This window comes from Centrocercus urophasianus, unplaced genomic scaffold, assembly GCF_019232065.1.
Source record: "Centrocercus urophasianus isolate 14NV4802_14NV808 unplaced genomic scaffold, USGS_Curo_1.0 seq_14, whole genome shotgun sequence".
NCBI classification, from domain to species: Eukaryota; Metazoa; Chordata; class Aves; order Galliformes; family Phasianidae; genus Centrocercus; species Centrocercus urophasianus.
The window spans coordinates 43,130,038-43,143,284 of NW_024884586.1; the positions used below are offsets into that span (position 1 = coordinate 43,130,038).

The window sequence follows — 13,247 nt, forward strand, 5'->3', positions numbered from 1 at the left end:
AAGGGAAGAGGATAAGTTTATTTTTTCTAGGCTTATTGATTTTATTTTTACCCTAAATTAGCACCTCACTTCTTGGCTAGACAGTGAGAATTACACTTAAGACTCTTGTTACCACTGCAAATATTTGCCAAACACAATTATTATAATACTAGTTTGGTCTTTTCTTCCCAGTTAGCTTATTAAAAAAATAATTGGTTTTGCTTTCAATCTGCTGTTGGCCATACCTTATACCTCAGGTGCCTAAGATCCCTATCTTATTCCTAAGATATTCGCAGCAGTGTAAAGTTAACTTGAACAAAGCGTTAAGAGTTCTCAGTTGACAACACTAGAAATGCACAGTCTATAGAGTAGGATCTTCCAAGCAAAGTCCACTAATCTGGGCACAAGGGAACAATTTGAAAAAAAGCTGTTACTATTACTATTTAGAGCTGCACATTAAAACCCAAACATAACCAAAGCAGCTATTACCTTTCAAAAGATATGTTTGCATCTTTAACTTTTCGTAGCTCTTCTTGAACTAGTTGTTTGGCACGAATTTCAGCATCGAGGGCAGACTGTAATTCCAGCCTAGCTGACATATCCAACTTCTGACTGCGTCGCACTTTCCAAAGTGGATCCTGTGGCAGTAAGTTACTGAATATTAATATCAGATGTCTAAATGTATTTCCATAGTTGTTCACAGATGTAAAATAACTTTCACACTGGTTCAGAGAATGCACTTTTGATTAATTATGGACACTACTCCTGCTACACAGAAATCAGCCAATAGCCAGATTTTATTTCGTAAAAACAAAGTAACAATAATTTGCTTTTAATGGTCATACCATTAACATAATATGCTTGAAGTCAAATTGCTAGATCACTGAGCATGACAGTCAAGCAAAGAATCCACTGAAAATGGCTAGCTTTCATTGTTGAAACTATAAAAGTGTATAGAACTTGCACAGGGACATACTGGACTTTAGGAATTTAGATGAATGTATATAGTTTATGTAAGACATAATATCCTAAAATATAACATGAAGAAAACGAAGTAATTTGGGTCTTGAAATATTCTGGATACCCAGGGATTTTCATCTAAACAGTTCATATGTTCATTAAGCATTGTACACTACGCAAATCCTCACCACCACAAGCTAGTTTTCCAAGCTTTTCAAAGCATTTTTCAGTGTGGATTACATTTTCAGTGTTCCCGAATGGATATTCTCTCTAGTCACAGATGAAAATGCAAATAACACTCATGAAAATGAGAGCCTTTTTATGTTGAGAAATAATTAACCTTAGATCAGGTTCTGCAGAAGTTACAAAACCAGCTGTAATATACAGAACAGACAGCATTCTTTATTCTGGGCCAACCGCATTTGATCCAATCTTTCTTCTTATAAAACCACTCAACGTTATGATCGTTTCTCTATAATGCAGGCAAAGGTTAGATTGTAAAAAGTCATAACCTTCTCTTAGTTTTTCCTATTCATAGGTTTAGAAGGGATGAGTAACTTTTATCTATATAAATCAGCAGCAGATCGACTCTATCCACAGCATCTGACTGTGCAGACTGGCACTGCTAGGGGCATGGGCTTCCATGGCCAGCTAAAGTGTTTCTTCCTTTCTGTATGTAGGTATTTAATACCTGCAGGGCAAAACAGTGCTTTTGTCTTACAAACCATACTCCTTTGAGAGGGTTTCACCTCTTCTATTTTTGAGAAACCATGCAACTACTACTACATGGGAAAGACTACGACACAAGGTCTCACTGTCCTACAGTGCATAAAGCTACAGGCTCTCATGAGTCACTAGTTTGTAACAGTACCAACCAGTTAAAACTTGTTCAAAATGCTTGTACAAGAGAAAACTTATTTTGTCACCGTAGTGGCAATTAAAATTATTCTCTTGCATCTATTGTGGTGAGGTACATTTCTGTGATCTCCTTTATGGGTTTAATCCATTGTTTCTACTCTGTAGTGTGCAACAGTTTTTAATGGTAGATGTTAGTAAGAAATACCACTGTAATTATCAAACTCTGATTGCATGATCCAAATGAATTTAACAAGCCATAAGTAAAACTAGTATGTCACTAGCAGAGCAGAGGATTTATTAGAAAAAAATTCTGATTTTGGACAGATACTGAGAATGTGGCTGAAACTAAAACTGTTGGCTTCTTAGACATCCCCAGAACATCCAAATGCTTGTATTTTCTTACCAGTGTTCGTGATCCCAGACTGGAACTTCTCAAAGATTCTAGTTCTTCTGTCATTTTGGAGGCCAATGCTTGGAGATAGCCACGAGCATCCTTTTCATCACTTACCCTATTGTGCAGTTACAAAAAGGTATCAGTGAACAGTTTCATGGATCACAGCAACAAAGACTATACTACCAAATAATTAGTGTTTGCATCAGATTTAGGGATGTGGCAAACATGGAGAGAGCATAAAAAACTTTCCCAGCAGAGAAAACTGAATATTGCTCGTATTGCCTGCTTTAGGTTTTTCTTGTGTTTGATTCTCTTGATTGTGGCAGTTACCAGGGAAACTGAAGCTTTCCTTCTACCATCAAGAAGAGTTCTACAGAGATTTCTCTGTTATTTTTTTGTAACATGATCTGCACATTGCTTGCTGGATTTTTATAAGGGCTATTGTAAAGTTCTCCTATAACATTTGGAAGGGCAAGTAGAAAAACTACGAAGCCCCACACCTTGCCCCTCTCCACTCAGTAGCTGAAATGCCTTTTCAGGCCTAAGTATTAGTCAGAAACTAGACATTCATCTAATTTGTAACCACTGATCTCCAGCAGCAACACTCAATTTCAGTCAGCAGAAGAAACATATAGGTGACCAAATGTCTTGCATTCAGAAAATACTTGCATGCTAACCCAGGAAACAAGAAGGAAAGACTGATGTGTGAATTAAGTGCAAGTGTGTGTCTCATACAACTACTCAGGGTCTGTGTTAACATGGACCTTTAAATCACGACCATTTTCCTGACAAGTCTTACCACAATATTCTAAACTTTGTGGTTTAATAATCACTTAAGAGTTTGAAGCAAGTTGACAACCAAACTCTTTCCTCTGCACTTAATGGTATCTGACAATTTCATTTAGAAATCTTATTAGTCAGCTCTTCTGCAAAAGCAAAAGAAACAATTTATCATCACTCCAAAGCACCACGCTTTTGTTGATCCCAGACATACAAAAAAGGGCCTGGCTATACATAAAAAAGAGTGCAATCAGTATTTCAAAAATCTCAAAGTGGCCATCAGGATCTCTGAACAATACATACCACTGAATAATTTCTGCAATCTGAGCTTCCCAGTGAGCAACAGACTCCTTCTTTGCTGCTAGGTCTTGGAGCTCATCATCTAGCTGCCTGTTCTGTGCTGTTAATTTGTCCACAAAGGAGCAAAGCTGAAACAAAAGATTTCCCCTTTACATGAGTTTCATACATTTATCAATGTGTATGTCCACACACTTACAGAATTTGAACAAACAACACAGGAAATTGTATTTCATTTATTATTTTTGCAGAACTGGATCATAATCAGATCCTGACAATAAAATATATTTCTAGTTCATACAAATCAATCCAAAACAAAGGTGCAGCAGAGGGAAGCAAGCACAGGGTCTATGGTGAGGAAAGAGACTTAACTAATCCATCAGGAAGGCAAGCTGGCATAGTAAATGCTTTGCCCTCTGTGAAGCTTTCACACAGAAATTGGAAGGTGGTGCCCTCTGAGTTGCAGGAATTGGTTCCACAAAGTGCAGTAACTGAGATGCTAAAGCTACTACTTGGCCAGATCTCTGATACTTCTATGGCCAGAACTTCATTTGTTTCACTATATATTGCCTGAACATTTACTGGTACTGTTCAGATCAATGAGAACATTATTTCAACACTGCACAGAAGCAAAATGTAATTCTTGCTTTGCTAAAAAATGTTTCCTAAAATAATTACCTTCTCATTTTCTGTTGTTAGCTTTTTGTTATCTTCCAAGAGCATAGATCTTTCACGCTCGTATTTCTCTTTCATTGATCCCACTGCTTCCTCCATTTCACTGTGCCTAAGGAGGACAAGAAACACAAACATGTACAGCAAGACTGCAGAATCTGTAGACTGGGAATTTCAGAAAAACATAAACAGAATTAAGGTGAAACATCATCCTGAGCTGTTACCTGTACAATGCAGCACACATACAAAAGAAATCCCTGGTTATTAATCCTGTCCCTAAAACTTACCTCTCTCGCTTCGTTTTCTCTAATTTATCCTTCAGTATCATGATCTCTTTCTGCAGTGCAAGCTGATGGCTCTCTGAATCATGTACTTCCTTTTTCACATTTTTTACTTCTAGAACATGTGATGCTTCTCGCCGGACCAACTCCTCTTCATAGAATAAGATTTTCTTTTCCAGCTCAGCCTTCATCTTGGAAAGCTCCTGCTGATGTTCTAGTGTGGCTCCTGCTGCCCGCCCCCCCTGCTTCACCTGCAGAAGAGTGGAGAAGAGAACTCATCAGGAAAGGACTACAATCCTTACATTTTAGAAATATCATCTGAAAAAGAATTGTCCCATTGCAACACTTTGGAAAATTTTTGTCTAGGTCCTTAATGGCTCAAAAGCTGCCTTCCAGGGTTTAGCTCCTTAAGTGACCAACTTTGGACCACGTGGGTTTATTTAAAAAGAAAAAAGAAAAAAAGAAAAAAAGAAAGGAAAATAAATCTAACAAATCCTAATCAGGCTAGGTCAGGTTTCTAGTAATGCTGCAGTTTTTATCCTGGTATCAACAGCTGAGTAAGCAAAAATATTGCAATTCCTGTGTCATGAGTAAACATTAAAAAAAAGAAAAAAAAAAAAGAAGCAACCTTCAGAGCTTCCAGTTCATTTTCCAGTTGTTTGCAGAAGACTTCACTGTGTTCACGAAGCTTACGTTCCTTTGATGCTTCTGCCATAACTTCTTCAAGTTGAGATTCCAGCTATAAAATCAGAGTAATTTAAAGTCATTTCAACACAAGATAGGGCTATCTGTATCATTCATTTCCTCTCCTCCACAGGGATGAGCTTTCCAGGGCCTTGAAAACAAAGCTTTTCCTTATCTCTATCTTACATTAAACCACTATAACAAAGCTTTCAGAGTTTCATGATAATGTTTTGCCTTCAGTGATCCAGGCATCTGTCTTTTTCAAAGCACAGCAACTACCAAATGACTTTTGGTACTGATATAAACCACATTAGATACATGCAGGGATAACTGCAAAGCTTTTATTAATGTTAAGAGAAGGAATCAGCACTAGGAATTCACTGCAGCTGTGAAAGAAGAAAGCCTCTCATATTTACAAGTCAGCTCCATGCCTCAGTATCTACTAAGGCAGCAGATCAGAAAATCCTGACCTTTGTGCCAAGTTACTGTGAAATACTTCAAATATGAACACTGAACATTTGTACCTTGTAATTATGGAATAAAATAGTCTTGATCATCCATTTATCTATTTCAAAAGTATATAGTATTATAGTATCAGGAAGACAATTTAGTGGCATCGAAGGCAGCGATGCAACCAATGAAGAATAAAACCTGCTTGGTTTTGTTTTTTTTTTTTTTTGCATTCACAGTCAACTAACAAAGTTATTTTTAAAAGCATTGTAGTTTAAACTTCAGACTAAGATAATGAACTTATAGATTATGTTCTGAACAGAAGACTGATGAAGATGTTAGGGAAGAGAGGACAGAGGAATTCCTAGGAACAAAGACAGATGATCAAGTTTTTCATGTTGTTTTCAACACTTGAACTAGCTCTACAGAGGAGGGCAGAATGCACTGCCAAATACAGTGCTGTAGCCCTACATCTTTCCCAGTCAAGTACCACCCCTAATTCACAGACTGGTCTGAAATACTTCACCTCTTAATACATTTTCATAATCTGTCCTTCAACTCCCCAGGAGTTTTCTAGCACCACTTACAAAGCTCAAGTTTCTTTTCAAACTTCACTCATAGAGCACAAAATATGACAGCTTTTCAGTGATTAAAACACTGTGCTAACCATGATAACTGGGTCTTATGCATTCCTCCAGTTATCCACTTCTTATTCAAAACTGTAAATTGCCTAGGATAGTAATCAGAAAATTAGCTTGTTTAAAGATATTTACAAGTATACTCTCTATACTGACTAAGAAAATAGTAAGGAAAACCAATTATTCAGTCTGTATCACTGTTCCTCTCTCCAGATAAACAGAAACATTCAACTGGAAAAAAAAAGTGAAGTCAAAATACTCCAACATAAAGCACATCAAGGCATTGAGCATTCTAAGTTTCAAGCTGACTGCAACTCAGAGTCTGCAGGAATCAAAACACAAAGAAGTAACAGGCTGGGCATGTAGCAAAAATGGTTTCCTCAAGATTAAAATCAGTCTGCGTACAAAGAATAAAGCAGACTCTGCTCATTCCCTGATACACTAGCAAAACTTCTAGAAATTAATTCAAGATCTATTTTGTGAAGTACAGTGAAGTGATATGGAAGAGTTATCAGAGCAATATCTTATAAGCAGAGTAAATCATCCTTTCTGCTCCTGATTTCTCAATACAATCACATCAGTGATACAGGGCAAGCAGCAGCTGAAACACGTCACTGTTAGTTATTTTATTGAGCTACCTCTTTTCTGATCTTCTCTGATTTACGGATGTCCTGTCGCATAGCATCATTTTTCTGCAAGCTCATTTCCACCTCCTCCTCTTTGTCACGAAGTTGTCGGGACAGTTTCTGCTTCTGAGACCGCAACTCTCCCATCCTCTCACTGAGCTCAGAGAATTCCTGCACGGCCAGCTTTCTTTGTTGGTGGGCATCCCGCAGCTCTTTGGATTGTGTCTTTAATCTCTCTGAAGCTTCTACAAGTTGCTGGTTTTTTAAAAAATATATATATATAAAAATTGAAGTCAGTTTATTTTTTCCAAGAAAGAAAGTGAACCAACATAAGCATGACTTGAAAACTCAAACCTCTCAGATAACTTCAAATATTATTCCTAATAGTTAATTTACACAGCTGCAGGAGCATACCAAGACAACAGCTATTCTGTTTCTAGGGTGGCATTTCCAAGAGGACTCCTAAAGTCCTTCATACAAATCGGACTGCACAAGGCCATCTCACCTCTCAAAGACTTAATTTCAGATTACCACAATGTACTTGCACAATGTACTTCTTAAAGGAAGTCGTTTCAGTAGACTGCCCATTCAGGAAAACAGTCAAGTAGACTGTACCAGCACTAAGAGGCTGCAGCAGATCTTGTGAAATTCTTAAGAAAATTGAGGAAGATTGATTAGAACAAACTGTAAAGCTCTAATTTAATTGAGAGTATGATAATCTAATTTACCTTTAATTGAAAGTACGAAAGTTGTTTCCTTTACAGCAAATAGTTAACATAATTTAACAGGACTGAAATATAAACTAAACGCTCTACATAAAATCACTTGAGATTGAAAATAAATTAAAAAGTGCAGAACTAGACAACAGAGTAAATGTATACTGGCCAAGAGACATTTAAAAAATCCTGCCATTAGCAGAGGTCATGCAAAAGTATGCATTAATTTCCAAAATGGTGTGTGTGCAAACCAGTAAGAGCAGATTTGCCATCTTCCCTACTCATATGCCCCAGTGAACACATCTTAACTGTGCTTAACAGACAGAAGAGATGCTGTTACATTCTAGTGGACAAAAAACTCAGAGGCCTTTGACCATGGATTATTTTTGGTCCATCTGAATGCCATATAAGCAATACGTGGTCTTTAAATCTAGATATTTGAATAGATGATATTTTGGTATTACTGGAAGTGATATACAATAAATGCAAAGCCTTTATTTACTGTAAATATTTTAGTGACCTACCTTACCATACTTCTACATTCTAGGGAGCAAACAGAGGTATAATTTGCACAACAGTAAGACAATTCAGTAATATAAAAGTCATCCTCGGCCTTAAGCAATAATTAATCCTTTGGAATTACAGAGAATAAGTGGGCTCAAGTTGGCACAGCAATTGAGCTTTATTAACTCATTCAAATATACACCTTTCAGCATCTACAAAACTAATGACAAGCCACAGACCCACAAATTTAACTCCAGTGTAAACTGGAATATCTTGAGAAAATCAAATCGTTACACTAAAATCATTCCTTAGAAAATCCTCTCCTACCTCCAGCAAACCAAATCTCAGTGAGCTCTGTGATTATACAGTTTATTAGCTTCTGTGTGACTGCATGGATATGTAACCTCCAGTTGTCTTCAAAAGATAGAAACGCATCAAACAAGTCAATATTAAAAGGTGAGAACATACCTGAAATTATTAGGATGTCAACCTACTTTAAAAAGAAAAAAAAAGTGCGCACCTTGGAAAACTAGTATATCATTAACAAGACCAACAAGCTCACTAACATCTCCTTACAGTTTTACACAGCAACATTTCTAACACTGAAACTGTAATCAAACCAAAATTGGTCTGGAACTACTCTGCACGACCATTTCTAAACATATTCATTTTGGATCAATACCTTATGAAGGTCTTCTTTTTCTTGCCGTAATACTCGACACTGCTTTTCCAGTCCTTTCAACTTATGCATACAGTCTTCATGCTCTTGTCGAAAAGCCACTGCATCTGCAAGCTGTCCTTCCAGTTTACTTACATCTGCAGAGTAACACATAATAAGGGTAACTGGTCCCAAATGTACATCAAGTAAGAAACATTACTTAAGCAAACTGGCATAACTTGGTTCAGAAAATTAACTTCTTTCCATTTTAGGCAACTTAAAAGTAACTCTGATGCACCGACAGCTCCATGTCATTTTAACTTTCTCAACATATTAAGAACAAACAATTCCACACCTCCTAAAGACTGTTATCTCCTAAAGCAAAAATGCCTCAGCACAGGGACGTTTTATGTTTTGAGAAATGCAACTCCTAGCCCTTGACAACTGAAATTAACTCAAGTCGTTTAAATTCCAGTTCTGGTAATTTGTCTCCTAAATAGTTTTCTTTATATGACAAGACTTCATTTATTGGCGCTACCAGCAAGACAGGAAAGAACTATTTATTTCCTAGAGCTTATTTATTTCCATATCTACTTATCCTAGAGCAGTTAAGAGCTGAAAATCGGGAAAGGCAACACCATTACGCATGAAGCAGAATGGAAACCCAACCGCCCATATTCCTACCAGGATGTTCTCTTGGCAGTTCTCTTCTTAGTCTCAAAGAAAATTAAAAAAAATAATAATTGATCACTGTTAAACAGAAAAGATAACTGCCTTTATATGTATTTTTGTTCAGTCTTAGAGCTGGTAAGAAATCGAACTGTAGTTCTCCATTTGGTTATAATTACTACTTCTTTTACACAAATAAGAAACTGCACACAAATAACTGTCTCACTGAAATTGTGACATCTATGGCAGAACAGGAAACTGAACCTATGCATTCAGAGATCCCAAGCACTGCCGTAGCAATTGAAGTAGCATTCCTTTTCTCATTTTAGTATGAAGCAGTGCTAAACTCTCTCCCACTCCACAGACTATACTGCCAGATTTCAATACGTAACAGCACACAATAGGCTGAAGAACTGGATAAACCTGACCCATTTGCAGAAGTAGCACCTCAATCAAATTCTTTAGACAAACATGATTTCTTGAATGCACAAGACCAGAGTTTGGAGGGTTTTTTTGAAAAAATTCTCACTTGAAGCAAAGCTGATTTGACAACAGATGTGCTTACAAAAGGGGCAGTATTGCCAAAGTGTAGAAAACATATCAGTTGTGACTGACAGTGGACTGACTGACACACAAACCAAGATAATGAATTAAGGAAGTACCAGAAATCTGGACCAAGAAAATAAATAGATCTACAAAAAAGTGCTCATGAATGGAGGACAACAGTTGGAGGTCTTGGTATTAGTAACTCAGCATCTGAACTCACTCACAGTATACTACAGGCCACTATAAACCTCTTAGCCAACCCATCAGGATTCAGAACAACCATTTAGCATATGACTGATTCTAACACTAACAGAAGGTTTGTATGCATAAACTAATAGCATTGTCAAGCAACAGATTTTCAGAGATACAGATGAGTCAGTCCCTTCTTGGGACAGATGCCAGTATTTTTCTGCAATGCTTCCTAATTAATGCATCACCAGACAAAAACACAAAGGGAACAGCAGCTCAGAAATATTTAAATATACAGTATTATTATTATTATTATTATACATCTTCACCATTACCTATCCCCTCATATTACTAAAGGGCAACTGATCTTTTCTCTCTACTCTCTGTTACACATACATCCAGTAAAACTACATCAAAAATATACTCCTCAAAAAGAGAGAGAGCAGGATCTCCAGAGACATTTATAGAAATCAACATGACCAAAAATATTTGCTTGAATCCATCCATTCAATTCATTCTACTCTAGAATCTCCATACTAGTACAGGGTATGAGGATGTAGAAGTGGAATAAAAGGTTAAGTGCTTGCCTGGAAAAACTGAAACGCCTCTAACTATTCAAACTTTTAAGATATTTTTTAAGCACCTCAATAACAGTAATTGTAATTACTGCAAAACCACAATATGTATTTTGCCACTTCTATTAACATTAAGCTGCAGTACCGTAATTACTGCTAGTCATGCCAACGTCTTACCTGTTAATTTGTTCTTCAACCGTTCAATTTCTTCATTTAATTTTTTTATTTCCTTATCACGGTTTGTATTTACTGTAACACACACCGGACCTTGGAGGCTTTCCACTGTCTGTGTAGATTCTTTAAAATCAGCAAAGGAGAAAAAGTTATTCAGTGAAATACATTTCGATTCCTCTAATAGCAAAGGCTAAGAATCCAGAAAACCATCCGCCACTCACCTTGCAGTTTTCTGTTCAAATCCTGCTTTTCTTGCTCTAATTTCCGTATTTTCTTTTCATAACCTTCTATTTGTGAAGTGTTCTTTAAGTCACGCTGTACATCCACATCTTTGGTTACAGTGTCAGACTGCGTTGCACTCTTCAAAGTGCCTCTATCAGATAAAGAGCTGAAAACAAAACCACATAAGTAATAATCTTTTAATACTCTCGGCAGTGACATGTTGGGATTCCAACTATGCAACTTAAACTTACAAGAACATCCACTAAAACTGTTACTGTTGAGAGAACTGTCAGAGCAGGTATACCCTGACACTGCTGTGTATGCTGCTGATTAATTAAGATATTTACATTCAGGGATTTAATTATGTTAATGTACGTTAACTATACAAACTGTTTGAAAATTATAACTCCCCTCAGTCAGAAGTTACTACCTAACAGCAGAGTAGAATATGCCCACAACTGAAAGAACTGAGAAACAAAACCAAAAGTTCAGTTTCAAGTGTGACAAAGATGGATTTAATTAAAAAATAAGATATGTGCAACAGGTCCTTTCTGTGCTGTGTTGTGAGGATAACAAATGTGAGCAAAGGAAAAGAAGGGAATAACAAACAAGGTAGAATAACCTCAAACCCAGAGGCACAAGAATGTACTTGAGGGATCTCTGAAGTCAGATGAAGACTCATTTCAAATTTCACAGATGGGCAAAGTGTGCTATCTTCGCCTATTTTCAGAACCACCTGAAAATGGGGTATCTGTATTTAGAGTAACACTACATTATGTTAATGTTGCCTATCAACAAGCAATGAACTAATCCTAGACTGTTTCTGGCAGACAAGCAACATGGACAAGACTTGCTTTTAGCCTCTTCACGAAGAAGAGCAAGTCTGTACTTACTTACATGTGACACATCTAGTCCCTTAAGTTTCATTCATTTCAAATAAAGGAAATTAAATACAAAAGCATCCAACCTTCAAAAACATGATCAAAATATGTTCAAGACATATTCATGCGGGATGAATGTTCATCTGTTAATACATATAATGGACTTCTTCCTGCTTGATTACAAAAATGAGATCTTACCTATCAGTTGTGTATGTAAACCCAACAAAGGGTAAATGCAGTCCAGAAAAACCTGTGTGAGAACTTGGTGGCACCACTTCCTGCATAAAAATAACATGCATGAAAACCCAAAAGAGAACCCATGCAGAGCTAAAGCCATTTGATTTAGTCTCAATGGTTAAAAAGAAACAGCTGGTAGAAAGATTCTTCTTAGCGCTTACCAATTCACAACTGGCAATTATGCTTCATTGTATAGCCTTCCATTGTCCTTGCATGAACCTCATTTCAGATTAGGTCATTTAATATAATGACCTGAATTTAGAAGCCTCTTTTTTTTGTGAGCTGGCGCTTGAAAAGGCAGCATTTCAGCAAGTTCAAAGCACAAGGCAACCATTAAAAGAAAACCCGAAACTTCAAGTTCCTAATTAAAGTGACCAGGCATGAAAATGCATGATGTTTGCTTTAGTATGCTTGTTACTGCAAGACACGTAATCAAAAAATCAAGCCAAAAGTTCTCCATTTCTTAGATTGAAACTGATGAACAAGTGGTCATGAACAAAATGAAAGAACACCAACACCCCCACTCCCAAAAATAATCTTCTGGTTTTTATGTAGCATCAATTTGAGTTCTCTCACCAGGGCAGCTGTGATAACAAGCTGCATGTATGTATTTTTGAAGACAGATTATATTCATATCTGATAAAGAACAAAACAAATACAAGCTCCTTGTAAAGGTAAATCAAAAGGGCAAATGTCTGTCAGCTTTTTTTCAGCTTTGAATAAGCTTCAATTTTGAATGACCAAGTATTAGATGCTACAATGTGAAAAATAAGTCGTTTCAAATGTGAAAAAAATAATGTTTTCCACCTCACTGCTCATTTTGGGTTTTCAGAGATCATGAGCTTCTTTTCTAAATGATAATGGTTGACAAACTGGGTTAGTTATCATATAAATGGCAGCAGCTGAGTGGGGTTTCATTCATCTGAAATTTCACATAGCATAACTACTTGTGATCTTCATTTGAGCATTCATGCCAGTATGGCTGCAATATGAATACTCCCCGTTGCTGTAACACTGCACCACAGAGCATATCCATGTCATACACACAGGTGCCACTGAATTTGCTAGACTTGGTAATCTGTTTCATGGATTTTTAGATTTTAAAACAAAACATTTCACTGGCACAACACATTAACAAATTCACTACTTGCTCCTTTTACAAAACAAAAACAACAAACCAAAACAACACCACCAAAACCCAAAAACAAGAAAGTAATTATCTCGTGAAACAAGTTCTCACTGCTACCTTACAATGCA

At 36.7% G+C, this 13,247-nt stretch overlaps 1 protein-coding gene across 3 annotated transcripts in view; it reads right to left on the bottom strand.

Annotated features, from left to right (window-relative positions):
* Positions 1 to 13,247, bottom strand: part of CDC42BPB (CDC42 binding protein kinase beta) — an 87,540-nt gene that overhangs the window by 24,494 nt on the left and 49,799 nt on the right. For all 3 annotated transcript variants that reach the window (XM_042814674.1, XM_042814673.1, XM_042814672.1), the window contains exons 9-19: positions 11,952 to 12,031; positions 10,872 to 11,038; positions 10,654 to 10,773; positions 8,522 to 8,655; positions 6,632 to 6,874; positions 4,850 to 4,960; positions 4,228 to 4,472; positions 3,947 to 4,052; positions 3,275 to 3,399; positions 2,201 to 2,306; positions 469 to 617 (exon numbers count right to left, since the gene is read on the bottom strand). In XM_042814674.1, coding sequence (XP_042670608.1) covers positions 469 to 617; positions 2,201 to 2,306; positions 3,275 to 3,399; positions 3,947 to 4,052; positions 4,228 to 4,472; positions 4,850 to 4,960; positions 6,632 to 6,874; positions 8,522 to 8,655; positions 10,654 to 10,773; positions 10,872 to 11,038; positions 11,952 to 12,031 — 1,586 coding nt within the window. The remainder of the gene's footprint in view (positions 1 to 468; positions 618 to 2,200; positions 2,307 to 3,274; positions 3,400 to 3,946; positions 4,053 to 4,227; positions 4,473 to 4,849; positions 4,961 to 6,631; positions 6,875 to 8,521; positions 8,656 to 10,653; positions 10,774 to 10,871; positions 11,039 to 11,951; positions 12,032 to 13,247) is intronic.